The sequence below is a fragment of the Anolis sagrei genome, chromosome 2, assembly GCF_037176765.1.
Source record: "Anolis sagrei isolate rAnoSag1 chromosome 2, rAnoSag1.mat, whole genome shotgun sequence".
Taxonomy (NCBI): domain Eukaryota; kingdom Metazoa; phylum Chordata; class Lepidosauria; order Squamata; family Dactyloidae; genus Anolis; species Anolis sagrei.
This window is the reverse complement of record NC_090022.1, coordinates 77,242,809-77,270,632: the sequence shown is the minus strand read 5'-3', so window position 1 is coordinate 77,270,632 and position 27,824 is coordinate 77,242,809. Positions and strand designations below refer to the sequence as shown.

The following is a 27,824-nucleotide window of genomic DNA, read 5'->3' as shown; positions in this document are numbered from 1 at the left end:
AGGGGTCGCGGCATTGGGAAGGTTGAGAAACCCTGTGGCCTTTCCCCAGGAAGAGCTCCTGGTTTGGTCTCTCCGGTTTCCAGGGCGAGCGGGAGAGGAAGCCCAGCGAGGGCAGCAGGGAATGAACTCGGCCTAATCCCTTTTGCCGGAGCTTTGGGGGAGAGAATTTAGCTAATGTGAGTGTGAAAAGGCGCTGGAGGGGGGGGGGGGGTGGAGGAGGGGAGGGGCTGCCGCGCAGGGAGGGAAGGAGGGAGGGAGGGGCCCTGGGGGCGGGGCGGGGAGGGGAGTCCCTCGGGCCCCGCCCCCTCCCTCGCTGGCTCTTTTGGCGGCCCATTGTTGGCTGGGGTCCGCGCGCGGGGAAGGGGAAGGCAGGAAGGCGAGAGAGGGAGAGAGAGAGGGAGGGGGGTGTCACCCGAGCCCTGGGGCTACAAAGTCCCCACGCCTTTGCCGACTTCGGCAGAAGGGCGCAAGGGAAGGGAGCCGGGACCCTCGGGGCGCGCGTTCGGGGCTCTCTCCGCCTCCCAGGGCAGGGAAAGAAAGAGGTGGGGGAAAAAACCTCTCCTCCTCTTCCTCCGGATCGATCTCCCTTTCCGCGCGGGAGGCGCCTCGCTCCCTTGGCCGGCCAGCTGAGGATGGAGCGCCTCTCCGCAGCCCCAGCTTCCAGGAGTTAGCGGGACCCCGAAGCCGCAGCACCAGCAGCAGCCGAAGGCGGAGGAGGAGGTGAGGAGGGCGCCTTCGGGCCGGGTTTGGTGCAGCGGAGGGGAGGGGGGCGGGCGGTTAAAGCTTGGTGGCCCTTGGACTCACTCGGGTTGCCTCGTCCCTTGGCTTATAGTTTGGGACTGCCTTCTCGGGCGGTGTGGATGGAGAGTACCTTTGGCGACCCAGGAGGCTCCCCGGGGCGTGGCGGGGCCGAGAGCCCTCTTCCCTGGGCGGACTTTGACCGGGAAGGTCTGTCAATCTGTTACCAGAGGTCTTTTGCTCCCCCCCCCCGCCCCCTTTGAGATCGCGGGATTAAAGATTAAACCACCTGGGAGACCGGGGAGCTCTTTCTTCCTTCCCCTGGTCCTCTCACTCACTCTCTCGCATCTCCTCCGCTCCGCCTGGCTGGGAACTTACTTCGTTTCGCCCTTGAAACGCGCGCCTCGCTCCAGGCGCAAGACTTTCCCCCGTTTCCTTCCAAGCGGCATCCGAAAGGAGCCCCCGGTGGTGCAGTGGGTTAAACCCTTCTGCCGGCAGGACTGAAGACCGACAGGTCGGAAGTTCGAATCCGGGGAGAGCGCGGGTGAGCTTCCTCTGTCAGCTCCAGCACCCCGTAGTGGGACATGAGAGATGCCTCCCACAAGGATGGGGAAACATCAACACATCCTGGCTTCCCCTGGGCAACGTCCTTGCAGACGGACAATTCTCTCACACCAGAAGCGACTTGCAGTTTCTCAAGTCGCTCCTGACACGGAAAAAAAATCCGAATCCTCCCGGGAAGGTGACCCGGATCCCAGGGAGGATGATCCCTGTGATGGGAGAGCTCCTCGTCCTGACTCTCCCCGGTGCGCCGCCTTGAAGGGACTGCCCTGCTCGCAGCATCTTCCCATGAAGCCACCGTCTTCCTCCCGTTTTCCCTCCTCGTTTACCGGTCCTAAGGTTCCCCAGGCTCTCCCCTCTTGTTGTTTGTCTTGTGCTGCCCTGGAGCAGCCACCCAGGCTCACAACCAAAGATGTCCCTCTGAGATTTGGGCAGAAAGGGGAAAAGGTGGCAGAATCTTCCTGCCCTCTTGGGAAGCAGAGAGGCAGGGACCAACATCCTGATGCCCATTGCGAAGGGCCCCCTGGTCCAGCTGCACTTCTCAGTCTATTTGATACAGGGGACCGAGCTATTACTTCCCTCCATTGGACCAGGGACCCATCACCATAATAGGGGCCATTGGCTGGCATTGTTCCTTTGTTTCCTGGTCATTTGCCAGGAACTGACAGCTCATGCCCCGGGAATTGGTCCTAGTCCAGAGAGCACCACTTACATTTGGTCCTCAAAATGTAGTCCTCTAGATCAGGTATTGGCAAACTTCGGCCCTCCGGGTGTTTTGGACTTAACTCTCACAATTCCTGGCATCAGGCTCCTTCCTTTTCCCTCTCAGCCGCTTAAGCGGGTGTTTGGACCTCCCACAATCACTGGCCTTAGACCCCTTCCTTTCCTCCTTCTGCTACTTAAGCAGATGTTTTGGACTTCAACTCCCACAATTCCTGGCCTCAGGCCTCTTCCTTTTCCCCCTCAGCCATTTAAGCGGGTGTTTTGGATTTCATCTCACACAGTTCCTGGCCTCAGGCCCCTTCCTTTCCCCATCAGCTGCTTATGCAGCTGAGGGGAAAAAGGAAAGAGCCTGAGGCCAGGAATTGTGGGCGTTGAAGTCCAAAACACCTGGAGGGCCAAAGTTTGTCCATGCCTTGTCTAGATCCTTTACATAACCCCAAGTATATATGTGTAAAAAATAGATGTAAAAATCAAACATTTCCTGACAACACATCAGTATTGGCAAGACTTGCTAAACAGGCTGGTTTTCCTTTTTATGAAGTACAGCTGAAGCATTTTCTGCAGAGCCCACTGTAAACGCTGCTCATGGTTGCTAACAGATTCATGTAAATGTCTGAAACCTTTTCTGTTGCCAACTGAGCTAAGGGAACCCCATTTGTGGCTGGAACCCACAGTTTAAGAAGCAGTGCTGCTCTGCATGTTTTGAAGTTGAACTCCTGAAAGTCCTAGTTGGTGAGGCCAATGCAGGCAGTTCTTTCCAAACATCTGGAGGACCATAGTTTGAGAACTATTGGTCTAGAACTTTGAATGAAGTGTAGCCAGTTCTCAAAGGAAGAGTGGTAAAATTGCAAGGATGGCAAACCATGTGCTCCCCAAGAAATAAATTAGCATTTCTTTGAACTTATTTTCTTGTGGGAATGGTTAGCAAATCGGTCCCTTATTTGAAATCCCTGCTGGCGGCCCTTTCCTTCCAAAGAGAATGTCTAGCAGCCAATCATGGCTGGCTACAGGAGTCAATGTCTATATAAACATGTTTCTCCTTTGCTATTCCTGCATCCATGCAAGCCATTATTATTGGCAGTTCTAGATGGGTATGAACTTAGGATATGTGGTTCATTGTGTGTTGAGTGGAAAAAATCCAGAGGGCTGAGTATGACTTTCTCCTCTCTTTGATCCAGGGCTTTACATTTCTACTGGAGTCAAGAAGAAACGACAGGATGAGAACCATACTGTGTGGCCTTCTGAAGTTTCTGGCAGTGGTGGCAACCACATGTGCTTGGCCAGCAGCTGCTCCCATGGGAGGAACCACAGAACCGGGTGAGAGTGTGGGGATGTCTCTGTTGTTGGGAGAAAGAAGATGACCAGTTTTCCATAGCCTGGTGTCCACCAGATGGTTGGATTACAATACGGACCGTCCCATTGTAATCCAACACATCTGGAGGACAGGAAGTTGCAGTAAAGCCAAATTAGCAATGGTTTTGGCTTGAAACAAAGGGGCTATGAATTCTCACAATTTGTGGGGCACCCTTTTCATCTTTGTTGGGGTTTGATAAGACATACTGCATTTCTTATGACAATAGTACAGAGCCATATTATTCCCATTGGAGAGAGCTAAGCAAAATTGGACTTTCCAGTGTTGTTAGAGTACAGTTCTCATCCATCCTAATTAGTATAGCCTATAGTAAAGGATGATGGGACTTCAGCAACATCTGAACAGCGGCATCCTTACAATCATGATTTGCTGTCTTCTAAACCAATTCTCTCCTAACCTGCTAATGAAGGGGAGGGGGAAATCATGTGTCCCTCCAAACATTCCTGGATTGCAAGTCCTGAAAGCCCCAACCCAGTGGTTCTCAACCTGTGGGTCCCAGGTGTTTTGGCCTACAACTCCCAGAAACCCCAGCCAGTTTACCAGCTGTTAGGATTTCTGGGAGTTGAAAGCCAAAATATCTGGGGACCCACAGGTTGGGAACCACTGCCCTCACCAGCAATGAGGGATGCAGGAGGCTGCAATCCAGCAATTCCTGGAGGCCACAAGATTTCCAGTCTATACTAACACAGTGATATTGCATGCTCATTTCTCCATGTAATGATGTAGTGCATACAGCTCTTAATGGTTATACTACATGTTTTTTCCTCCTCAGTCTTTTGGTTGAACAGAACATAAGCAATCTGATGATGATGGTCTTTGAGGAGAAAGTACACCCTCTAAGGCAGTACTTGTGTGGGCAAAAGGAATACCGCATGCAGACAGTAATTTAGGATCTGCTGGCAGAATTGCAGAAGTTTTGTAATAGTTCATCCAGGATTCCTGATTTCAAGGAAAATGCAATAAAAATCTGCAGTATTTAATGCAGATCACCTCCAAACACCAAATTGTTTATGATGTCTCTGCCAGGAAGATTGTGAGCAAGAGGTTGATGAGGCCTAATTTTTCTCTGTCAGGGGCACTTCAGTCTCATTTAGCAGCTAGTTTTTCTTTGGATCTGTTTCTTGACTTTGTCCTTAGCTGTCAATTTGGTTGATTAACATTTGAATTAAACAATCAAGACTGGTAATGCAGAATAGAACTAAGTACATTTCCGCCAAGCAGGTGCCTTGTGTGACAAAAGTATAGTGTCACTTTATCACTATAGTGCAAGGGTTGACATAATTTATAGAGGTTTGTTGGATTTACCATTTGTTGAAGCAACTACAATAGCTTTGTTTAGGAGGCATAACTGAAGCCATAAAATGTGCAAAAATAAGAAACAGGGGACCCTGTTAAATGAATCCTGTTATAAATTCATACTTTGGAATCTGAAACATTGATTGCATTATGTGACCAAAATGATCCATTGTCTTATAATTGGCCCCACTTAACAAAGTAATTTGCCAGGGCTGTTGGTATTTTTACGTAGTTTTGTACTTGGATTCCTTGGCAGAGTGAGGGTCATATTGGCATGCCAGGTGCTTGGCATCATCACTCCTGCCTGAGAAAAGACATTTCTTTCCTAACTGGCCCATCCATTGAACAGATGGAATATTTGTTATTTCTGCCAACCAGCTGCCTTTGTGCCCCTGTCTTCACATTTCTCTTCTCATTGTAATTCACTATTATCACTTCTCCAAGGTGCTTGAATCAAATCAAAATGTGAACCTACATGTAGTTGCTGTATAGCTTGTTATGTGTAATGTCCTTTGGGGGAGCCCCCAGTGGTGCATTGGATTAAACCCTTGTGCCAGCAGGGCTGAAGACTGACAAGTTGGAGGTTTGAATCCAGGGAGAGCACGGATGAGCTCCTTCTGTCAGCTCCAGTTCCCCATGTTGGGACATGAGAGAAGCCTCCCACAAGGATGGTGAAACATCAAAACATCCTGGCGTCCCCTAGGCAATGTCCTTGCAGATGGCCAATTCTCTCACACCAGAAGCAACTTGCAGTTTCTCAGGTTGCTTCTAACACACACACACACACACACACACACACACAAATCTCCTTTTGGGAAGTCATTTGCATAACAGAGATTGGGAAAAGTTCCTTTTTTGGACTATGACTCAGATTCTCCTTGCTTGTTGCCATGCTTGTGAGGAGATTCTGGGAGTCCTTGACCTAGAAGGTACTTGGTTAAATCATTGCATGCTCAAGAGAAAATGGTCAGGAATCAGGCTGAAGTTCTGGGTCATAGCATAGAACTTCTAATACATATAGCAGTGGTTCTCAACCTGTGGGTCCTTAAGTGTTTTGGCCTACAACTTCCAGAAATCCCAGCCAGTTTACCAGCTGTTAGGATTTCTGGAAGTTGCAAGGCCAAAACATCTGGGGACCCACAGATTGAAAACAATTGGTGTATAATTTTATCAAACATTTGGAAGATAAGCATTGCTTGAACATGGTTAGTGGTTGAGAATTTTTTAAAAGTCTGACTAACAACAGAAGAATTAAAGATTCGTTTACAAAGTATGACCTATATTCAAAATGTTAGTCCCAACCAGAATAGAGCTACTCGAATGAAACATATATAGATGATGATTTACCAAGATTCCTTTGATTCAGTCCATCTACCCTAGTTATTATTAATATTGGGTATAGACTTTGGGTCTTGCGGAGTCTGTTGAAATGGGATTCATCACTGCTAGAGGGGTTTTTATTTTCCACACAGAAGGCTTTTGATATTTATATACCATTGATTCCGCTTGACAGAATCCATTACAAGCTGATAGTTTGGCTGGACACCTTTGTTGTGTCCCAAGAATTTGAATTATTTTAGGAAAGAGAACTGGGAAATAGTATATTTTTGGTTCTGACATTTCTCAGGCTGATGGGAGGCAACGGGTCTGTCATAGTGTTTGAAAGTTTCTTTGTAACGTGTGTGAATGTGCCATCAAGTTGTCTGTTGATTTACATAAAATCTAATGAATTTCATGGTATTTTCTTAGGCAAGGGGTTCCTAGAAATAGTTTTTCTAGTTCCTTCCCCAGAAATATAGCCTGCAGCACCTGATATTTGTTGACAGTCTCCTAACCAATTGCTGAGCAGGACTGATTCTTCTTAGCTTCCAAAATCTGATCAGATCTGGTGCCTTTAATCTAGAAATCATCTCAGGCAAATCTCACACTCTCAGGCTTAAGGAGGACAAAAGCAAACCTACTCTGAAGAAATCTTGTCATGAAGACCCCATGATAGGGTCACTTTAGGGTTACCATAAGTCAGAATGAACTGGAAGGTCCATAACAGGAACACATTGGGCTAAGGGAAGAGAAAGGATGGCTACTTGGGCAATTAGGTCCTTCCGTTGGAGCAAACTGGGCCATCTGGAGAGTCTTTTCCAACTTCCTAAAATGCCACTCTGGAAACAGCTGCTTCTTGATATGTCAGCTAGTGAGGCTCCCCTTCAGACAAGATCCATATGCCCTCCATTCACTTAACTTTATTTTCTCAGACTGAAACCATATGAAGTCTGAGAAAATTGAAAGTGTTTCTGCAGTAAGGAACATGTCTATCCCTGTCCAAGTTCTTAAGATCAAGAGTGAATGCTAACAAACATACTGATCATCATGCTAGTAACGTTAATAAATCTCTTGCTGAGCCAAGTTTACTCAGTCCCACTGCATTACAAAGAGGTAAAATGTGAATAGATGCTTTCTTCTTTCAAACATTCCCTATTATGTACCATCTGGTGAAATTCCCATATTTCTAAATGTCACGAAAAGAAAGCAAATAGCCATTTTTTTTTCTTTTCCTCCACTCTCTGGCTTTAAGAGACAGAGTAACTTGCCTTAGGAGTTGTTGTGGGAACTATGTTCCATGACTTGTGCGGGATGGACCATGTGCCTGGATTTTGCTGGCCAAGGTGGGTTTTGTTGTGGCAGGAAGAATGATTTTGATTTCTTCTCCCCACATGGTTTACAAAAAGTGAGGTTGGTGGCAAGTGAGAGAGAGATGTAGATCCATAGAGCACAAACTCAGTTCTGACAATTATGTGCTTGTGTCTTAAGCCAAAAGCATGCTGACTGAAGACTTCTGAGAGTTTTAGTCAAAGCAAAGCTTCCCCAAGTGATTCCAAAAGGCAGGCTTGCTCCTAGAACTCTGTTGTGAAGGAATCATCAAGCTGGAAAGAATAGTATCAGTCGAGTTTGAACGTATGGATACATTTTATTGTTTTTAACTGCTGCCAAGTTGACTTTGACTTGTGATGATGCCATTGAATAAGAGACCTCCGATTCACTTTATCTTGCAGACTCAAGGCCATGGCTTTCTTGATTGGATCTATAATTGTGGAATGCACCTTTCCTCTTGTCTTGCTGCTTTCCACCTTAACAAATATTATTGTCTTTTCCAGAGAGTCATATGTCTTCTCATGATATGTCCAAAGTAGGACAGTCTGAGTTTAGCCATCTGAGATTCTAGGGAGAGTTCAGGATAGTTTTGTTCCAGGACTCATTTGTTTGTGTTTTTGGAGGTCCAGAGTATCAGTAAATTTCTCCAACATGGAGCTGGCTTATAATGGAGTTGGTGAGAGGGGGAGATGGCAAGATTCCCACAAGCCAAGCTGGTGGTGTCGGTGATTGAGGAGGAGGAGGATGGGTCACGAAAGCAATTATAGTTCAAATCCAGGTTAGGCAAACAGGGAGGCGGGAAGTGGTGGAGTCAGCTGAGTGTGAAACCTCTCACTCCTACTCATGCCGTGGAGGAGGAGAGGAGAAAAGAGGGAGGAGGCCTGTGTGCTGAAGGGGAGCTGAGCATGAGACACTAGGAGGAGGAATGGAGCTAAATTAGAAAGGGGGCACAATGTGCAGGGGGGGGGGGAGGTAACCGAGGGCAGTACTGCTGTGGCACAAGCCCAATGCTTGCCCTTTTGCTTGTCTCCTTGCGAGATTTTGCCCCACAGCCAAGCCTGGCCCCTGGGAGCAGTGATGAGGCCTTCTTAACTCACTGCCTCTCCAGCCTCAGCCCCCCTTCTCCTCAACCTGGGGAGGCAGAGCCTGAGCTAATAACAGAGCTGTTTGCTGAAAGGAGACGGGCTTCTATTGTCAGGCCAGGGCAAGGAAGAGCACGGGAAAAGGAGCAGCGCGGTTGGGACAATGGCGGCCATGGGGGAAGGGGCAGTGGTCACGGGCTTCCTGACATGTTCATTTTGGAATCTGTCAAAACAGTCACTTTTGGCGGAGGGAGAATGACCACTCAATCGAGGGCCCCCACAGAGAGAGCGGGAAGGGGAGGTGTGGAGGGCAGGGGAGAGATCTGAGCAGAGAAGTCATGCTTCAGTGTCTGCAGGGATCCTTTCTCCTGTCCAGAGAGGGCCTTTGATGACATCATTGTGCCACAAAACAAGAGGCAAAGCTTGGAGTCCAGGACAAAGGCAGGGAGGGACTGCCCTCGGAGGGCAGGGGTTGCAGGAAGGGGGACTGCACGTTTCCCTCAACCTGCAGTTCCTGTGGTTAATCATTCCTCATGGTTAACTCCGAAATTCCATTCATTTGGGGGGGGGGGGGCGGGGGGGCGGAGAGAGACTGGGATGGCAGCATCAACAGCAATGCAATGCACACACATAGAGTCAATATCAGGTCTAATTATAAACCCTTGTGATGATGCCCCGTCTGTTCTTATCTCTAATTTCTCTAAAGTGCTCCGCACATTTGGCATTAATCCCTATTCACGAGTACCAAGACTGAAGGAGAATTTTATGTCCCTTGTTTAGCCTGAAATCTTTTGTCAGATCTATCCTTATTGATGTTTGTGAAAGCTTGAAAACAAAATGTTTTCCTTTATTTGTGACTGATGGTTAAGGAGAGAGAGTCCTATAGTTTTCTCACATGCTAGACTTTCCTTCAAAATAGAAGGCCTTCAGGGATGTTGAAACTGTAAAGGGAGGAAGCTTAGCAAAACTCAAATATTGGTACTACTTTTTTTATATAAAAATAAACTCCATCACTTGAAGGCTGTATTTCAGTAAACCTATGAGAATGCTTAGCATTGAACTGAGTGGACATGCATAGGATTTTGGTATAGGAACTATATTGTGCATTGCTTATGGCGTAAAGACTGAGCTACTACTGTTTGATTTATTTATCAAATGCCTTGCTGTGTGTGGTTTTTTAAAATGATGTTTTGGCTCCAGACTTCATTTTTCTTAGAGAGCCAATGAAATTGATTTGGCTTAGATTAGTCATGGCTCAATTAAGTGCTATTCATTTTTGTCAGTTTTGTTTATGAACAAAGTTCTGAAACCAAGCCAGTTTTTACTGATATGAATACATAATGAGTGTTATAACTTGCATTAGAAGCTCTTCTCTTCTAAAGTTAACAAGTATATATTTCAATCTCCTGGGAAATAGAACAATAAAAGCAACAAATACAGTAGCAAAGAAAAATAAAATCTTGTGATATAGACTTGAGTACAATAGATACTAGTGTTCAGAAGTATCCCACAAGAAACAAAAATATCATTTGCTTGTTTTTAAGAGAAAAAGCCCTGGTGGCACAGTGGGTTAAACCACTGAGCTGCTGAAATTGACCAAAAGGTAGCCTGTTCGAAACTGCCCCAGTGTCTTCCAACCTCGCAGTTCGAAAGCATGCAAATGTGAGTAGATCAATAGGTACCACTCCGGCAGGAAGTTAATGGCGCTCCATGCAGTCAATGCCGGCCACATGACTTTGGAGGTGTCTACAGGCAACACCGGCTCTTTGGTTTAGAAATGGAGATGAGCACATGACAGGACTTAATGTCAAGGGGGAAATGTTTACCTTTACCTAAGAGAAAAAGCAGAGAACATGAATGCCAATTTTAAGTCAATTAAGGGCTAATAATACATGAGGATACAAATATGATGTTACAATAATGCTTAATTCTTAAATATTTTGTCCTTTTAGACTAAGATAGAGAAATGGACATCGTTCTTATCCAACAGAACTTTCTAAAATTCCTAGGATCCCCCTCCAAAAGAAAAAAGAAGGGCCATTAAAAAAACTCTTGGAGGAATGTTCAGTATAAAAAAAGCATTCTTCCATCTCTACAGAATTCCATATGTATCAGAAGTTGGCCAAAATAAATGGCTCAAAACCCAGAAATGTAAACTGGAAGTACATTTCTGCTCATGCTGTATTTTCTTTCTGGCCAAAAATGTGCAAGTACTGTATGGCTTGTGGAGGGAGCAAAAATTGTCCACAGTGCATTTACTCATTGCTGTCATGAATAATAGAGCCCTTACACTTTGTATACTTACTAGAAACTAAGATCATTTGAACTCTTGAGTAAATTTGCACAGGATTGGGTTTCAACAATCACAGTAACTCTAGGAAAAGAGAATTAGATGTATTTTTTATTTCTTCATGCTCCATTCAAACCCCGTGAATAAATATATTCTAGATAGTAAGACCACAGTTGTATTTTTCTCATCAAAATCAGTATCAGACAAGCCTAATATCTAATTTGTTCTGAAGTTTCACTTTGATTTTTGTGGACCTCAGAAAATGAAAGGTTTACAGAAACGAAGAGCCTGACATTTTCCTCTTCTTTATTGTCCATTGACCTTGTGTGTATGTGCATGCACATGCTCGTGCATATGTACATGTATTACTATGTCAGAACTGGGAAAAAATTAACTGCCATCATATAAGTGTGGTATGCTGTAGGAACAAAATGTCAAAAGTCAGCTCTGCACAGAAGAACTAGGAACCTGTGAAAACTGGAGTAACCAAAATGAAATCTGGAGAGAGCGCCTGAACCTTTAATGTGTGTAGAAGAAGGAATTTGAGCCAGAGTTGCTTATCTTGCAACCAGGTAACAGACAACAACTGCTACAATTCCCTCTTCTGTACAAAGTACAAAATTCTCTTTGTTTTTCAGTCTGGTAACCCTACTGAAAACCAAGGTAATTAATAATATTCATAACAACAAATCACTTGCAGATCTCCAATATATCACTCATATTCTGCTCTTGTATAGTTATAGGTAGAAGTACCAACCCCAAGAAATGTATATATGCACACTCTCTGTGCATATATACAGAGAGTGTGCATCTGCCTCGATTCAAGGAGTCCCTGCTTTGTAGCTGTTGTTTTGCCTACCCTATAGCCCAGGGTAATATAACTTTTGGTGCACAGTTTCTCATGTGAATGGACACTGTCATTTGAATGGATCGTGCTGTTATTTTTCTTGAACAGAGATGTTTGACAGCCACATGATGGAGGTAGAGGATGAACACCTTCTCCTGGACCCAGGGAGTCTGCTCAAGCTCTATTGCAGCACCAATCACAGCCAGGTCATCTCATGGTATAAAGAAGCAAAACAGCTTTCCCCAAGTGGACGTATCCATATGCGCCAGAGCATGCTGGAGATTGCTGAAGTAACCTATGAGGACTCAGGACTATACTCATGCAAGGCACGGAGCACGGGGGAGACACTACGCAACTTCACGATCTCTATTGTGGGTAAGTCACTGCTCCATCTTTCTCAATGCTGTCAGCACTGATTGACAGCAGTGACTCTCCAACACTTTGGACAGGACTCCTCCTCAGCAATATTGGAAGATGGCTGGGATTGTTCCTTGCACTTTTTCAACTGACAAGCCATTTACATGACAGCTGAGCTGCAGCTCTTACCAAGTACATATTGTACCACATATTGCTTCACCTTCAGAGCCCTTTCTGAAACACCTGTAAGCCAATTTCTATATCTTAGTACTCTTGTTCCTCTTCATCTCCCAATATACTTCTGCACACACTTAGCAGTGTTTTGAATACTCCTCTATAGTCCTTTTTCGAAAAAGAAAGCTTTTAGCTCCTTTGATAGCTGGTCTTTTGTTTGTTTCCTTGTGTTTACATGAATGAGAATATTGTGGAAAGGGATGTATTACAAAGAATCAACTCCTTCCATATTTTGTTTCAGATTCCTTAGCATCTGGTGATGACGATGAAGACAGTGATGTGGACAGTTCTCATATTGACTCTAATGAGGAGCCTGTAAACACACGACGAGGTCAGTTTCATGCCTAAGTTAATCATTCTGAATTCAGCATGCTGCATTCTGCGCACAGAAAGAGAGTGCAGGAAGAGAGATATTTGGTACTACTATTCAGTGTAGACAGATATCTTACTTCCTTCAACTTCTACTCTCAACAGAGATTGACCGCAGCTATTTGCAGGTTAATAGGAAGGAGATCTGGTGAATTAAAATGAATCCTAAAGTTTATTCCTTTCTCCCAGACTTCTGCTGTTCTCTGGCAGAATGATTGTAAAAATAGTAGCTCCATGCTTGCAGGGATTTTAGCAGATGTGAGGGCATTTTCATCATGGTTTTCATTTGGGCCATTCTAGACCAAAGGGGTTTTTTTACAACAAAAAGATGTGAGCAGGTTGTTACAAAAAGTCATTTCCTGAATCTAAATCTGCTCTGGGAGGAAAATATGGTTAAATGTCCTTTATGGAGCATTGGGGGAGTGGGGAATTAGTTGTTTGTTGCAGTGAAATGCAGTAGTCCAAGGTCTCTTGGGGGCAATGGTGAAAGGATAGGAATCATGTGGCCTTCTAGATGTTACTAAATTGTAGGTCCTTGCATACTTCATCATTGTCTATACCTATAATTTAAAAATATCTAGGAGGTCACATAATTTCCACTCCTGCTCTAGTACTTCATCCACTTTCTGGATATGCTGGATTAATACTGTCATCATCTCCCATTAGATCCATAATAATAATAATAATAATAATAATAATAATAACCTTTACCCAGCCACCATCTCACGGAAGGGACTCAGAACAGCTAACAAAGCATTCAAGGGGCCACATATAAAATATAATTACATGTCATCAAAACAATGTGCAATTTGACTGGATACAAACAATGGACAACATCAATCGATAAAATTAAAAAACTTAAAATGGTGAGAGGTATTATTCCAACACATTTGGTCTGGTGGGATTGGTAGTTCCATGTCATGATTGGTTTTTGCACTTTTTTGGTGTCTGTGTCACACTTGTTACTCCCACACTTTATTCTGTTGACATCCTCTCTTTCTGAAAGCAATGCAACTCCTTGCGATACTATGGTATAAGAAACTGCCATTATCCCCAGGGCTTGAACATGTCCCTTAATTTAAATCTGGAATTGATTGGGTAAAATGTCTTCTTCAGCACCCTACTGGACACACCCCCATCGAATGGATAAGAAGTTGTATGCCGTCCCGGCAGGGAATACAGTCAAGTTCCGCTGCCCAGCCTCAGGCAGCCCCAACCCAACTATCCGCTGGCTGAAGAATGGGAGGGACTTCCGAGGGGAGCACAGAATAGGAGGAATCAGGGTAAGAATCCACCCCATCACCTTATCCTGATGTTTTTCTTTCAGCTGCCTCATGGACCAGATTTGCATGAGGCAGGATTTTGAGGTAGGTGACTGGGAACATGTTACACTAACAATTTAATAGATTATGAGAACCTTTTGCCTCCAGATAGCTTACTCTTAATATTCCCATCTGCCTCACCCACTGTGACCAATGACATCCCAAATATCTACAGGGTCAAAACAGACAAAACTTGGGCAAATTTCTTTGAAGAACGAGCCCCTCCTGGGCAGAACTTAATCTGTGTCTTTAGACAGTTCTAGAGCCAGAAGCTACTTGCACCCTCTGAGTAACTGATGAGTTTTTGAATCCCTTTTTGCTCTCTTGTCTTCAGTCAGTCAGTCAGATCAGCATTCCACAATTTTGGGATAATGTGGAGTAACTAGGTCTGAAACAAGGTGGCATCTACCTTTTGAGCAGTCGTTCTTTGGAGGAATGGGTGGACCTGTTCAACGTCTGGTAATCAAGTCAGTTTGTGTCTTCTCCTCTTTCTGTAGTTGAGGCATCAACACTGGAGCTTGGTCATGGAGAGTGTGGTACCCTCGGACAGAGGCAACTACACTTGCTTGGTGGAGAACAAATTTGGCAGCATCCGCTACAGCTACTTTTTGGATGTACTAGGTGAGATTGATGCATCCCCTACCAAATAGTCAGACAAAAGTTAGCAGGGGTGGGTTTGGGAGAACAGACCAACTTAATCCCACTGCTTCCCCACAAGCCACACCTCCTACACATGGCAGACCAAAATGCTTCTGTTTTTCTATGTGCTCCTTGTCAAAATGGCACATAGAAGTACATTGCATCACTTCTGATCATTTTGAGAGGGACTGCAGAGAGAAGCAAAGGTATTGGGAATAGCAAGGATCTGGATCTCAGAAGGGATTTTCTGCATGGTTTACAGGCACAAATGTGCCCCAAACTCACATTAATGTTTTAAAATGAAGGGCTCTAGGGAGCTTCAGGCACTGCAAAAGTGACATTTAGGTGCTGCTTACATGGGACATCTTCTCACCACTCTTGGTCTAGAGTAACGGGGTTATTCCTGGTGAATCTGAGATGCTTCTAATTTCTTTGTCTGAGCTCTTCTGAGCTTGCAATGCTAGATCACAGCCTATGGAAGCTTGCCAAGCTCCTGTGGAAGAAGCAGGACCACAGTCCTGATCTCAGCTCCCTGAGGAGTGGGGGAGAGGGGGATATGCTCTAAACCCTCTGCCAACTTCAAAGGAAGCTTGCAATCTCTTGGGCCATAAGAGCAGATGAAATTAATTAACCCTGTCTGAATTTCTAAGCCTAACTTGAAACTTCCTTATCTCTCAGCCCTTCGTTATCTGTCTTTTCTGGGCTTACTTGGTAATCAGCACTGGGTGGGGGAGTTCAGCCTGCCTGTGGCTTTAAATAATGTCAGAAGTGTAGTCAGAACTGCTGGGTTAAAAAGACATCATATCATGTAAAGCAGACCTGCATAGGCGGCCCTGATGAAGTTTGGAAAGTTAACTTTCTGGACAATGTTTCAAAATTTTAGCTTTCTGGAAGGGTTCTGAGATTTCTCATCCATAAAAGTAACATTGATATACTAAGAACCTCTGAAAAGGAGATACAGCTGTGTGGCAAATGAGGAAAGTAGATTTCAGTTGACTAGTACGGTGCATGAATGGCTTTTTAAGATACTGTAATCAGTTCCATCTTTAGTGATTTATGTACCATTGGGTTTGATTGTAACATCTTTGGGTCGGAATGCAGTGTCGGGAGGGAGGCCTGGCAGCCTTCAACTGTGGTGGACAAAAAGTTTCCCTGCTCTCTTCCTGGCAGAGAGATCCCCGCACAGACCTATCCTGCAAGCTGGGCTGCCTGCGAACACAACCGCCGTGGTAGGCAGTGATGTGGAGTTCTTTTGCAAGGTATACAGTGACGCCCAGCCTCACATACAGTGGCTCAAACACATTGAAGTGAATGGGAGCAGTTATGGTCCAGATGGAGTCCCCTATGTGCAAGTTCTTAAGGTAAGGAGACCAGAAAGCTGCAAGAAGGTGAATGCTCCATGATCCTGACAATAGCGCAGAACTAGCACCGCTGCTGAAATTACAGCTCTTTGATCTTCTGGGACATGGGCTCTAAGATTGAATCCTGGATGGGGTTTCTGTAGTTTTAATCCTTAATAGATGTGGAGCAGGACTAAGTACTGTAATTATCAAGCAAGACAGTACTTAGTCCTGCTCCAAAATCTAGTAAGGATTAAAAGTACAGAAACCCCTAATTATCAAGCAAGACAGAGCCCCCAGTGGCACAATGGGTTAAACCCTTGTGCTGGCAGGACTGAAGACTGACAGGTCGCAGGTTTGAATCTGAGGAGAGTGTGGATGAGCTCCCTCTGTCAGCTCCAACTCCCCATTTGGGGACAAGAGAGAAACCTCCCACAAGGATGGTAAAACATCAAAACATCCGAGCATCTCCTGGGCAACGTCCTTGCAAACGGCCAGTTCTCTCTTACCAGAAGAGAAGGAGTGGGGAATGATGGCAAAGAGTTCCAGCTAACATAATGGGGTTTTTCCCCAAAAGGTTATGATGACACACCTGTCTCATTTTCAATGCCTCTTCTTTACTTTGAGCAACTGGGAGTAGAAAAAATGAGGAGATTATACCTTTCTGCTCCTTTGATTTGACCAGGGACCTCCAGCTGCTCACCTCTAATGATGTAGACACATGTGTCTATATCATTACAATTTCCACATCTGCACTCTGTGACTATACTATCATTTTCAAGCAGCATTTTTCACTCAAAACAAGGTTTTACAAGTGTTTTGTTATGTTTATTTTGAGAGTAAAACAGACAAGATCCCAGAAGGGCAAAATTGCCAATGTTGGTGGGCTAGCTTATATGAGAAAATGCAAGGAAATAAACTTTGTGTGTCATTATCAAATTAACAACAAATAATGTAAAGCCTACACACATCCTAGGTTCTGAAATCTGCCCTCTAGATGCAGAACTTCAGATCCCATAATTCCTGGGTGTTGGAATTCTTGGATATAAACTGCAAACCACCCAAGGAGCCAGAATTTGGGACATTAAATGCACTGAAATTTAACATCAGCCATGGTACTCTCATCCAATATCTTCTCATGGTGTAAAATGAACAGCGTACTCAGAAATAATAAAATCCTGTGATTTTATATAATGTGAATAGGCAATGTAATATGAGCAGCTACTCAAAGATCTGTTGTTTCTCAGTGTTACATTCAAATGTGGCATAAGCTGGCACTCCGGCTTGCTTCTTCCTTGACAAGGCAGCTACATTTTCATGATTTGTTCTGGGTTTTATTTCAAATGTTGGAATCTGTCAAAACAGTCACAGTTAGGCTCTGCTTCTCGAGAGACAAGGACAAAGCCAGAGAACTGGCTCCTGCTGGGTTTTGGACATTGCGCTAAACAAGCCATGAGCCACCCATCCATCTTTTGTTCAACTTGTACCAGCTATAAGCAGGAAAAGTGGGCAGCCTGCATTAGTAAGCAGATTGTGAATGGCAAACCAGAGTTTCACTGGGTCAGTGAAGCGCTCTAACAGATATATGGACAGAAAGACAGATGCTCTCTCTCCACATGAGCCCAAAACTATCAGGCAAGGCATTTCTCTCTCAGTCTCCCATTCCAAGAGAGGCCAAAATACATGCCGAGTTGCTGGTCTGTTGGGAGGCAAAGGCTTTTATTCTGAGACGTTTTCTTTAGTAGTAAAGAAAGAGCTATTAAGTGCATGTTGTGGTGTTTTAATTGTACTGTGCTCTTAACTGCTTTTTATTTATTTTTAATTGTGTAATTTAAATTTCATTCATGGAATAATTTCCTTACATGACTACTTTTTCCATTTTAATGTCCATCTTTTGTATAGCTGTGCTCACTTTAATAACAGCAATAATAATAATAATAATAATAATAATAATAATAATAATTACAGCAACAATAATATAAGCTGTTCATCTGACAAGAAGTCTGAATAATGCTCTGGGATCATCAAGCTAACACTTTCCTCTTGATACCACTTTCCTTATTTGACAGACAGCAGATATTAACAGTTCAGAGGTGGAAGTGCTGTACTTGCGCAATGTCTCCATGGAAGATGCTGGTGAATACACCTGTCTGGCGGGGAATTCCATTGGCCTCTCCTACCAGTCAGCTTGGCTCACTGTGCTTCCAGGTGAGGTAGAGCGCTCTTCAGCCTTGTCACATCCACTTTGAAAAAATCAGCCCATAGGATTCACCCCCAGAGCCTAATACCAATGCATGGTGAGAAATCCTTGCCCATCCACTTCCAATCATGCAGAAGTTCTACTTCTAATACAGCAGTTTGCAAACCACTCAGGTTCTATGTTTTGCCCTCCTTGAAAAATACATTAAACATTACAGTTCTCTGGGCAGTAGACATTGAAAGAATACAATGCAAGATAAACCACAAAAGATGGAGTATAACATGCCAAAACCTGGGTTTATATGGACAATGGAGAATAAATAGCAGTGCAAACATCAAACCCATTTTCTGAAAGGCCAGTGTATAAATGAGGTAACTCATTCAAGAAGAAATAGAAAAATTGCACACCAATCATCAAGAGAAAACAATATAGAGAAATCTTCTGTTTCTCAAGACCAAATAAAATCCATACATGTGTGATATATTCCTCAATGTCATTGTAACTCTTAAGACAATAAAAGACAGACTAGACTTTAGAACTGCTTTGTACTGAGTCCAGTCCAACCGCTGTGAAACACTTTTTATCTTCCTTCATTTGAATAGAAGTGATATTTTCGTGTGCTTATTATTGGCGACTAATGTCAACTTTCTTGAGAGCAAACCCTATAAATCAGAGTGAGATTTACATTTGTGAAAACATGCATAGGATTATGCAAAAACATTTTGTGGGGACAGCAGCCCCATTGTATAAAATGGAGCTTTATTCATAACATTCTTATATTTGTATTGTAGAACCCTCATTTAAATAAATGGGTTTCCATAGCTGGAACATAACCATCTGGATTATTTTCAGTCTCTTGTCAAATTGTATCCAGATGTTAACACGCCAGATTCAGAAAGTATATTCTACTCTTCTAACAGATTGCTGATCTTTAGCATTTTTAATGTACTCCTTAATCACAAGGTCTGAAAGACAATAAATAAAAAGTAATCCTAATACATCAGTCAGCATTACATCCATGACTCTCAGATCCAGTAATAACTTTCTTTCAAAAATTCATTTGCAAAAGGGTATTTTCCCCTTCAGGAATAAAAAAAAACCTGTATACTTTTTATATGGAGAATGATTATGTTAGATTATTTTTTGGATCTATGGAGCAACATGTCCAAATTATCACACACATCAAAAGTAAAAAAAAATGTATAGTAACTGAGTGCCATTTTATTAATATGTACTTCTTGTATGTATTCTAGTGATAAAAAAAAATAGGTATGTGTTTTTGGACTTAAACTCCTATAATCGCTCCCCTGTAGTCACGTTGATGGGGGTTCATGGGAGTTGCTATCCAACAAAATGTGAAAATTGATGACAGAAAAGAAAGGAATTCAAATCACATCAAAAGTAAAGGCTCCTCAAAGCCTGCGCACACCAGAAATGGCCATTAATAACTCAGAGGCTGCTTTAAGGAACTTTGCATACCAAAGACCGCAGTCTCAAGGATGTCCTTTTCCCCACCCCTGGCATCAATATGTTCCATGTTGACATTCTATAATTTTCTGTATATGTGAAAGAATTGCTGAGATAGTTGCAGCTCCACACGGTCTTTCTTTTTCTCCACCAAAGAGTGGAGAAACTACAGGTACTCTGATTCCATAGCATTGAGCCATGGCAATTAAAGTGGTATCAAACTGCATTAATCCTGCAGTAAATATGCACCCCAAGACAGCAGGAGCATTGCAGAATGATTCAAAGATATAAATGTATATGAAATTCATGGAGTCACTATAAAGCAACTTCAATATACATGCACATGATGCAATCAAAACTAAGTTTCACACCCTGTTTATACCAGGTGGATTAAACCCATACTAAAATTTCTCATTAAAAATCTAAGGGTTTAACTTTGGATGGATTGTTCCTGTTGGATAAGGAAGCCTGCCTATTTTGCTTAGGCCTGATATTGTGCCCTGGTACTTGCTGCAGCAGCATGAAGGTGCCTGCCCACCATCCTCAAAGGAACCTCTGCTGAGAACATGAGAGCGGGACTTTTCTGTCAATGCTCCTAGGCTTTGCAATTTCCTTCCAAATGAAGATAGATTGGTATCTTCCTTGCTGTTTCATAGACATGTTGTTTTATTTGGGCGTATCTTTGAAGGCTGACTGCCTACAAGAAAAGGGCCTTTCCTGTGCTGTACTAGGTGTATTCCTTGTTTTTTCTTTTTCTTAGCCTTTAGTTTTATTAATTATAGGGTTGTTGTGGATTTCTTGGGTTGTATGGCCATGTTCTAGAAGCATTATCTCCTGATGTTTTGCCTGCATCTGTGGCAAGCACCCTCACAATCTTTGAGGATGCTTGCCACAGATGCAGGTGAAACATCAGGAGAGAATGCTTCTAGAACATGGTGATACAGCTCGAAACACCTACAACAACCCAGTGATTCCGGCCATGAAAGCCTTCAACAACACGTTTATTGATTATATGTTTTAATTTGTGTATGATGCAATCATTTAAATGTATCTGTAAGCCACCTTGAGTCATGGACTGGAATATTTTATTATTTATTTTATTTACAACATTTATATGCATTTATATGCTAACTGTTGTGGTTGGCTCATGTTAATTGAATATGTGCTCACTGTTTGCAGATGAAGAAGAAGTGCAAGAGCTGGATATCCCAGAAATCAAGTATACTGATATCATCATCTACACCTCAGGGGGGTTGGCCATTATTATGGCTATTGTCATCGTCGTCTTGTGCCGAATGCAAATTCAGCCAAACAAGCAGCCCTTGGAACCCATGACTGTACACAAACTCTCCAAATTCCCACTCATCCGACAGGTAAGTCCGATGGTCCCTGATCTCCCTTAAAACTTTGTACCGCTACAGTGGTTTTTGGAAAGTAAAGTACTTTCTGCAATATCTAGACAAAATCTGGTGATAGACAGCAATGTGGTATAATCTCTGGATCATACCGAGATTCATTGTGAAACAGGCTATAAAATGCTCTGATAAAAATACTAGCTATTTCCCACAGCCAGTAAGTATCACTATCTCATCTGAAGAATTAACTCTCCCAAGTTTTTCCATTTCACCAGCAAATATCTTTCAGACATAAGACAACCTCTGTGCTGACCATTATTGGAGAGAGACTATCAGATGAGACTGACAACTTCAGAGATGTTGTTGGACCACAACTTTCATATCTATTTGTCATGCTGCCTAAGGCTTATGGAAGTTGCAGTCCAACAGCATCTCAGAAAGGCCATGCAGTCGATAACCTAGATCAGTTGTTCTCAATCTGTGGGTCCCCAGGTGTTTTGGCCTACAACTCCCAGAAATCCCAGCCAGTTTACCAGCTGTTAGGATTTCTGGGAGTTGAAGGCCAAAACATCTGGGGACCCACAGGTTGAGAACCACTGCCCTAGATGGATCTTGATCTAATCCAGCATTGGCAGTTATTCTTGTGTTAGGTATGTGTAAGAGACTCCATGTCCTCCCGATATTGATGGTTTGCAGTTACTATTATTTACAACCGGCATGGCTGGTGCTGGGAATTAATAGCAACTGCAGTCCAACAATGGCTGAAGGGCACATGATACTTATCCTCATCTTTTGCTTGCTCTGATCTCAGACCAGGCCTCCACTTCCATTTTGTCACATGAATCACAAGTCCTTGCCCAGTCTGGTCACAGTTCCTTCTTTGGAGTGGAGCATCATTGGTAGGCCAGTCTAGTGAATGTTTCCTCTCTCTTCATAGTTCTCACTAGAATCGAGTTCCTCTGGAAAGTCCACCACATCTTTGATGCGTGTCACACGCCTTTCATCAAGTTGTACTCCCATGCTGGCTGGGGTCATGGAAGTGGAGCTGCCTCTGGACTCAAAGTGGGAATTTCCACGAGACAGGTAAGAATGTGAAGAGAAGCATAGATTTTTTTGTCAGTATGTGCCATTAAAGATCCTGAAATTATCTGCTAGCTTCTGATGAGTTTTTCTTCTACTCATGGGCAAAAATCACTTCCTTGCCAACTCCACATAATTTACAATAGCACAAAGGGATTCTTACTGTGTTGGATGTTGCTGCTACCAACCGTCTAGACAACAGTGTCTTTAGGCTCATGCTTACCTAGGTTTACACAGAGCAGTGGCATGGTCTTCCAGGTATTTTGGACTTTAGCTCTCACAGTTGGCCAAGCTGGGTGGGGCTTCTGGGAATTGAATTTCCATATACCTGGAAGCCCAAAGAGTGGAAAGCACTGACATTGAGGAAGCAGCTGGAAGTTCATTTGTACCTGGATGCACATGATTTCATGAGCACGAGAACTCTAAAATGTGGCTGCTATAATCACAGCCATGACCTAACAGGGTAAAGAAGTGCTTTTGTTTCACAGATTACTTCCACACAAGTGGGTGAAAGCACAACAACAAGAATAACTGGGAAGGGGTGGGGTGTCACCAAATGTGTGAGCTGACCTTATTTTTCACTCACTTCCCAGGCAGTAGACAGGGTACCTAAGAGCCACAAGACAGGAACAAGCAGGACCATGGCATCTTTTTAACAACTATAGTAATAGTAGTAGTAGTAGTAGCAGCAGCAGCAGTAATAATAATAATAACAATAATTTATTTATTTATATTCCTCCCTATCTCTGTTATATTCCAATCCAGTGGGGATTTTGGAAGCTACATTCTACTACTTGGCAAGTTTAATGGCACTGTGTTTATTAACTATGGCAAATCAAAGTGGGTAGGACTACATATGGTTTGTACTAGTTTGGCCATTTTTCTGCCAAGGATGCAAAGTGCAGATTGATTTGATGCTTGTCTACTCAGGAGCCAGCCCCAGTGCACTGACTGCAATGCAAAAGCTTAGTTCTGTACACCAGATGATTGTGCGTAGAGTGAAACCATTGGATATCTTTTTGTCAAAATACAATGAACTGGGATTAAATCCCTGGAGAGTGTATTTCACTCTTTGACCCAGTGGCTAAAATGCTAATCTGATAAATTCTTCCCATTTGTTTCATAAAAAATAAGTGCCTATAGACATAAAAAAAATTCAATCCAACTTTTGGGTGATTTTTACCTGATTTTACCACCCAAATGTATGAAAACTTCTCTCTTCCATCATACCTTTTCATTTGTCCCTCATAAAATGCTGATAGAAAATAAAGCAACTTCACTTCCAGTTACTACTTGGAGAGAAAATCAAGAAAAATGGAAGTGACCTGGTGCACTGGGGCATGTGGTCCATGAGAGGGTCTGGAGAGAAACTCCAGTTCATGCCCTATCCTCTGTGTCCTAACCCTCTGACACAATAACCTTTGGCACATCTAACTTCCTTGCTTTGGTCCCAGCCAGATATCCTTTTTAAGGTGACTTGTCCTTCTCCTTCCTCCAGACTGGTGCTGGGCAAACCGCTAGGTGAGGGCTGTTTTGGGCAGGTGGTAAGAGCAGAAGCCTATGGGATTGATCAGGAGCGACCAGAGCGTCCCATCACAGTAGCTGTCAAGATGCTGAAAGGTAAATGTAATTGACTGGGCTTCTCCATTTCCTTGTCTCCATATTTTGGACCTTTCTCTCCACAACAATAGATGTATTAATAATTTTGTTCCTTTGCCAGATAATGCCACTGATAAGGATTTGGCTGATCTCATCTCAGAAATGGAAATGATGAAACTGATGGACCAGCATAAGAATATCATCAACCTCTTGGGTGTCTGCACACAGGATGGTGAGCAATTTGTATTGTTGGATTAGAAGATAGAGAATATACTGCACAATATAGGAAGAAATCTGTGGAAATGTGCCTTTTTCCAGCCCCCCTTTAATCATGCTGGCTGGAGTTAGGTTCTAGTAGTGGCAGTCCACTCAAAAGAATGGTTTCAAATGTTACTGAGTGGAAGAGATAAAACCCTTGTGTTTGGGCCAGAGAGGAGAGTAGGCCTGTTGTAACCTCAGTAATTAGTAGCAAGATGCTTGAAGCTGGAGAACAGAGCTGTGGCCCCACACTGGAGTTCAGAGTGCACATTTTGGGAAATGTGATTACTATGTGACCACAGACAATGATGTACAGTATCTGACTGCAGGACCTCTCTATGTAATTGTGGAGTTTGCTGCGAAAGGAAACCTGCGAGAATATCTGCGTGCTCGTCGCCCTCCAACACCTGATTACGCCTTTGATATCACTAAGATGCCCGAGGAACAGCTGTCCTTCAAAGACTTGGTGTCTTGTGTCTACCAGGTGGCACGTGGCATGGAGTACTTGGAGTCCAAACGGGTAAGAGCACCCCAATAAAACAACTTGCCACTTCTTTGATAAGAATGGCCTAGTAGGATCTTTGCTTTCTCTTTCTCCGGTTGAGAGATGTTTCTCCTTTGGCATTATGTGTTAATGGGACTTCATTAGTGATAAATTTATACTAGGAGACCCAAACATGGATAAGGTCTGTCCGTCTGTCTGTCTGTCCTTCCCTCCCTCTCCACTCCCTTATGTGTCAGTTGCTTACCCAAGCAGCATTCACCCACACAGCAAATGAGAGGGGGTGGGTGACACTGAGCATGGGGATACAAAGATACAGGTGACCTCCAGCAGCACAGGCAACTACAGAAAAAGGTGCTGATAGCTTCCTGAATCCCTGTCTCTGGGTCTTAAGAGCCTAGGTTTTATGTGGGAGGACAGAAATGCTTAGGAGAATTGTATTGCAGCACAGGTGATTTTCCTAGACACCCTGTGCCTATCATGGGGTCTGTCTCTTACGATGTAGAGCCCAGGGGCCAGGAAGCCACTGGTTCATGGAACTAGCTTCTGGCAGCAGTGCAGGGGCTTCAGCTGATATTAGCTCTGCTTTTTATTTCTGGTAGGGAGGGGGTGGGAACTGCTGCCAGGAACAATGAAGTCCTGCTTTTGGTACACTACACATGTAAGCAGCTCCCTGGAATGCCAAGGGCCTTTCCAGATCAGGGAGGATCAAGTTTTCTATTCCTTGTGCTGTGGCCCTTGAGGTTGTTGCATCAGCAGAAGGTAATGGTAGAGCCGGCTCTGAACAACTACATGCAACTCCCTTTGTGTGTTTTGAGCCTGAGCAGGATTCTAGTTTGCATAGAATTCCATGGATTCTAACCAAAGAATTGTCTCTTCTTTTTTTGTAGTGCATCCACCGGGACTTGGCTGCCCGCAATGTTCTTGTCACTGAAGAGAATGTCATGAAAATTGCTGATTTTGGTTTGGCCCGTGGGGTTCATGACATAGACTACTACAAGAAAACCAGCAATGTGAGTGAGATGCATTGATGGGAGGGGGAGGGGGAGTAGGAGTTCTTGGTATCTGTTTACCACTTAGGGCAAAGAAGGAAGAGAGAGTAGTGATAGGAAATTGTGGATATGGACAGGGGTGGAGGATGTAGTTATTGCTGTGTGCATCACTGATTCTGCATCAATGTTTGCACTGCTATGTGTATTGGTGAAGAGGGAGATTTGTTAAGACTTTTTTCAACTATCAAAAATTATGTGGGGAAAAGCAAGGTCAGAGAGGGTTGATGTATGGATAAATGTTCAGTACAAGGAAAAATGCATGGTGGAAGAGGGAGCAATACCGCTGGAAAACAGAAAGTGCAAGGTTCTCTTCTGTTCACTTAGGGTCGTCTGCCTGTCAAATGGATGGCACCAGAAGCCCTCTTCGACAGAGTGTACACCCACCAGAGTGATGTGTAAGTGTGACTCTACAATGATTGGTTAAGGGCTCCCAGAATGAAATCAAAACTGGAGAACTGAGTATTGCCACTGTGTATTTCCCTCAGATTCTGGCATTATAAAATTAATCCTAGTGGGTGGGTCATAACTGGCATGAAATGATCAGACACACATAACTAGTGAACATGACACGCGGAGCGCTGTTTTCTGCTTGTAAACAAGTTCTTCATCCTAAAGAAGAATAGCAATTTTATTCATGTTCAACTGCAATTCTCATCATCCCTCATAATTGGCTATGCTGGTTAGAACTACTGCAAGAATCTGGAGGACCACATCCTGCCCACCCTGTACTAAAGAATCCATAACATAGGCATACTCAGTGGTCTGTATTTTCCATTGGCTATCTCTGTTGTTCCAAATTCATGTTGAGCTGCATGCATCCTTGTAATGAGGGGCATGCATTGTAACATCCATAAACTCTCTGGGTATATTCATGTTCTAGTTCTTGGTGGGTTCTTATTCTCTCTCCACCCCAATTGTCTTTTAAGGTGGTCCTTCGGCATTCTGATGTGGGAGATCTTTACTTTGGGTGGCTCCCCATACCCAGGCATCCCGGTGGAAGAACTCTTTAAGCTTCTCAGAGAAGGTCACCGCATGGACAAGCCCTCCAACTGCACCCATGAATTGTAAGTACCATGATGCCTTCTGAGGCCAAGCCTAAGACCAGCATCTTTCTCCAGAGAATACATTGACAGATAGAGTTCTGAAGTTGAGACTTCTATTCCTTTTCTGGTATAGGTACATGATGATGAGGGAATGCTGGCATGCTGTGCCTTCCCAGAGGCCCACTTTCAAGCAGCTGGTGGAGGGATTGGATAAGGTCCTAGTGGCTGTCTCTGAAGAGGTAAGTTCAAACACCTGGAAAGCAGTGCAGAAATACCTTTGTTCAGGACAGTTGACAGAGAAGCTAAATCTTTTTTTTTCCTGTGCATGCTGATGAGCATCCTTTCACTCCCTTTGTTTTCAGTATCTGGACCTGTCTATGCCCTTCGAACAATATTCCCCATCCTGCGAGGACACAACCAGCACTTGCTCCTCCGATGATTCAGTCTTTACCCATGAGCCCTTGCCTGCTAGCCCTTGCCTCTTTCCCTACCACAATGTGAGGACATGAGGAAGGAGGGACAAACTACAGACTCCAGGAAGGTGGTAGCATTGGTTTCCTCCACGTGCCTGATCTCGGTTCCAAAAGGATTTCACACAGCTTGGGACAGAAGTTTTCATGCCATTCCTGGAGGACGAAAGAACAGGTCCAAGTGTCTGCATCTCAAGCTTCCACGACCTGCTGGAGATGTGCAACCAAGGACTGGATGCCTTCCTTGCGAAACATATGCAGGTGCCTCCGTGCTCTCTCTATAATCTCAGGTTCCCTCAAGGCAGATTTTGCTCTAGCTGAGCCTTGAGTGCTGCCTGTGCTCTGAGGAGAAATAGGACCAGATAAGCAGGGAGGAACGTGATCCCAGGGGGAAGAGCACTCTCTCTGTATGCGGGCCTGTACCCAACCTTTGGGACCCATCTTCCTCAGCCATGGGGCACCTGCTTGGTTTTTTATATTATTCCCAGTTTAATAATATTTTTAATGAAATTCCATTATTTGGCAGGAGCCAAAGAACTTTCTCAGGCCAACAAGTTTCATCTGGACATACAAGAAGTATAAGATAACTTATGCAGGTCATGGACCTTCCCTTCTGGCTCCTGCAGCCCCTTGTACATAACCCTAGAGATAAATATTTATGTACATATCATTTCTAATGCACATGAATTATCCACACCCATAAATTATTTTTTTGGAATAGAGCCTCTTGCCTGGAGGTTTTTTTTTTACTCCCAGGGATGGACCCTGATGAACCCATCAGCAGGAGAAATGTATCTTGAAGGAACACCCTCTCCCAAAGACAACTTTTGTCTCTTTGGGGTCCTGGCTGGCATGAATGGATCTGTAATATGTACTTGAACATAACCCTTTTCTCAAGGTGAACACACATGGATCATTTAGCTGGGCGTGTTTTCTCCATGTACATTTGTGTTCACAGTCTGTAACCAGGAGTCACTAT

At 43.8% G+C, this 27,824-nt stretch overlaps 1 protein-coding gene across 1 annotated transcript; it reads left to right on the top strand.

Moving 5' to 3' along the window:
* Positions 1-335: 335 nt before the first annotated feature.
* Positions 336-27,567, top strand: FGFR4 (fibroblast growth factor receptor 4). Its single transcript, XM_060765621.2, has 18 exons — positions 336-720; positions 3,201-3,339; positions 11,667-11,933; positions 12,391-12,480; positions 13,635-13,801; positions 14,338-14,461; positions 15,650-15,840; positions 17,889-18,027; positions 20,666-20,859; positions 21,779-21,924; positions 23,420-23,541; positions 23,642-23,752; positions 24,108-24,298; positions 25,171-25,293; positions 25,657-25,727; positions 26,259-26,396; positions 26,509-26,614; positions 26,738-27,567. Exons 2-18 carry the CDS (start codon positions 3,240-3,242, stop codon positions 26,882-26,884), a joined length of 2,427 nt encoding a protein of 808 aa, XP_060621604.2. The 5' UTR covers positions 336-720; positions 3,201-3,239; the 3' UTR covers positions 26,885-27,567.
* The last annotated feature ends 257 nt before the right edge of the window (positions 27,568-27,824 follow it).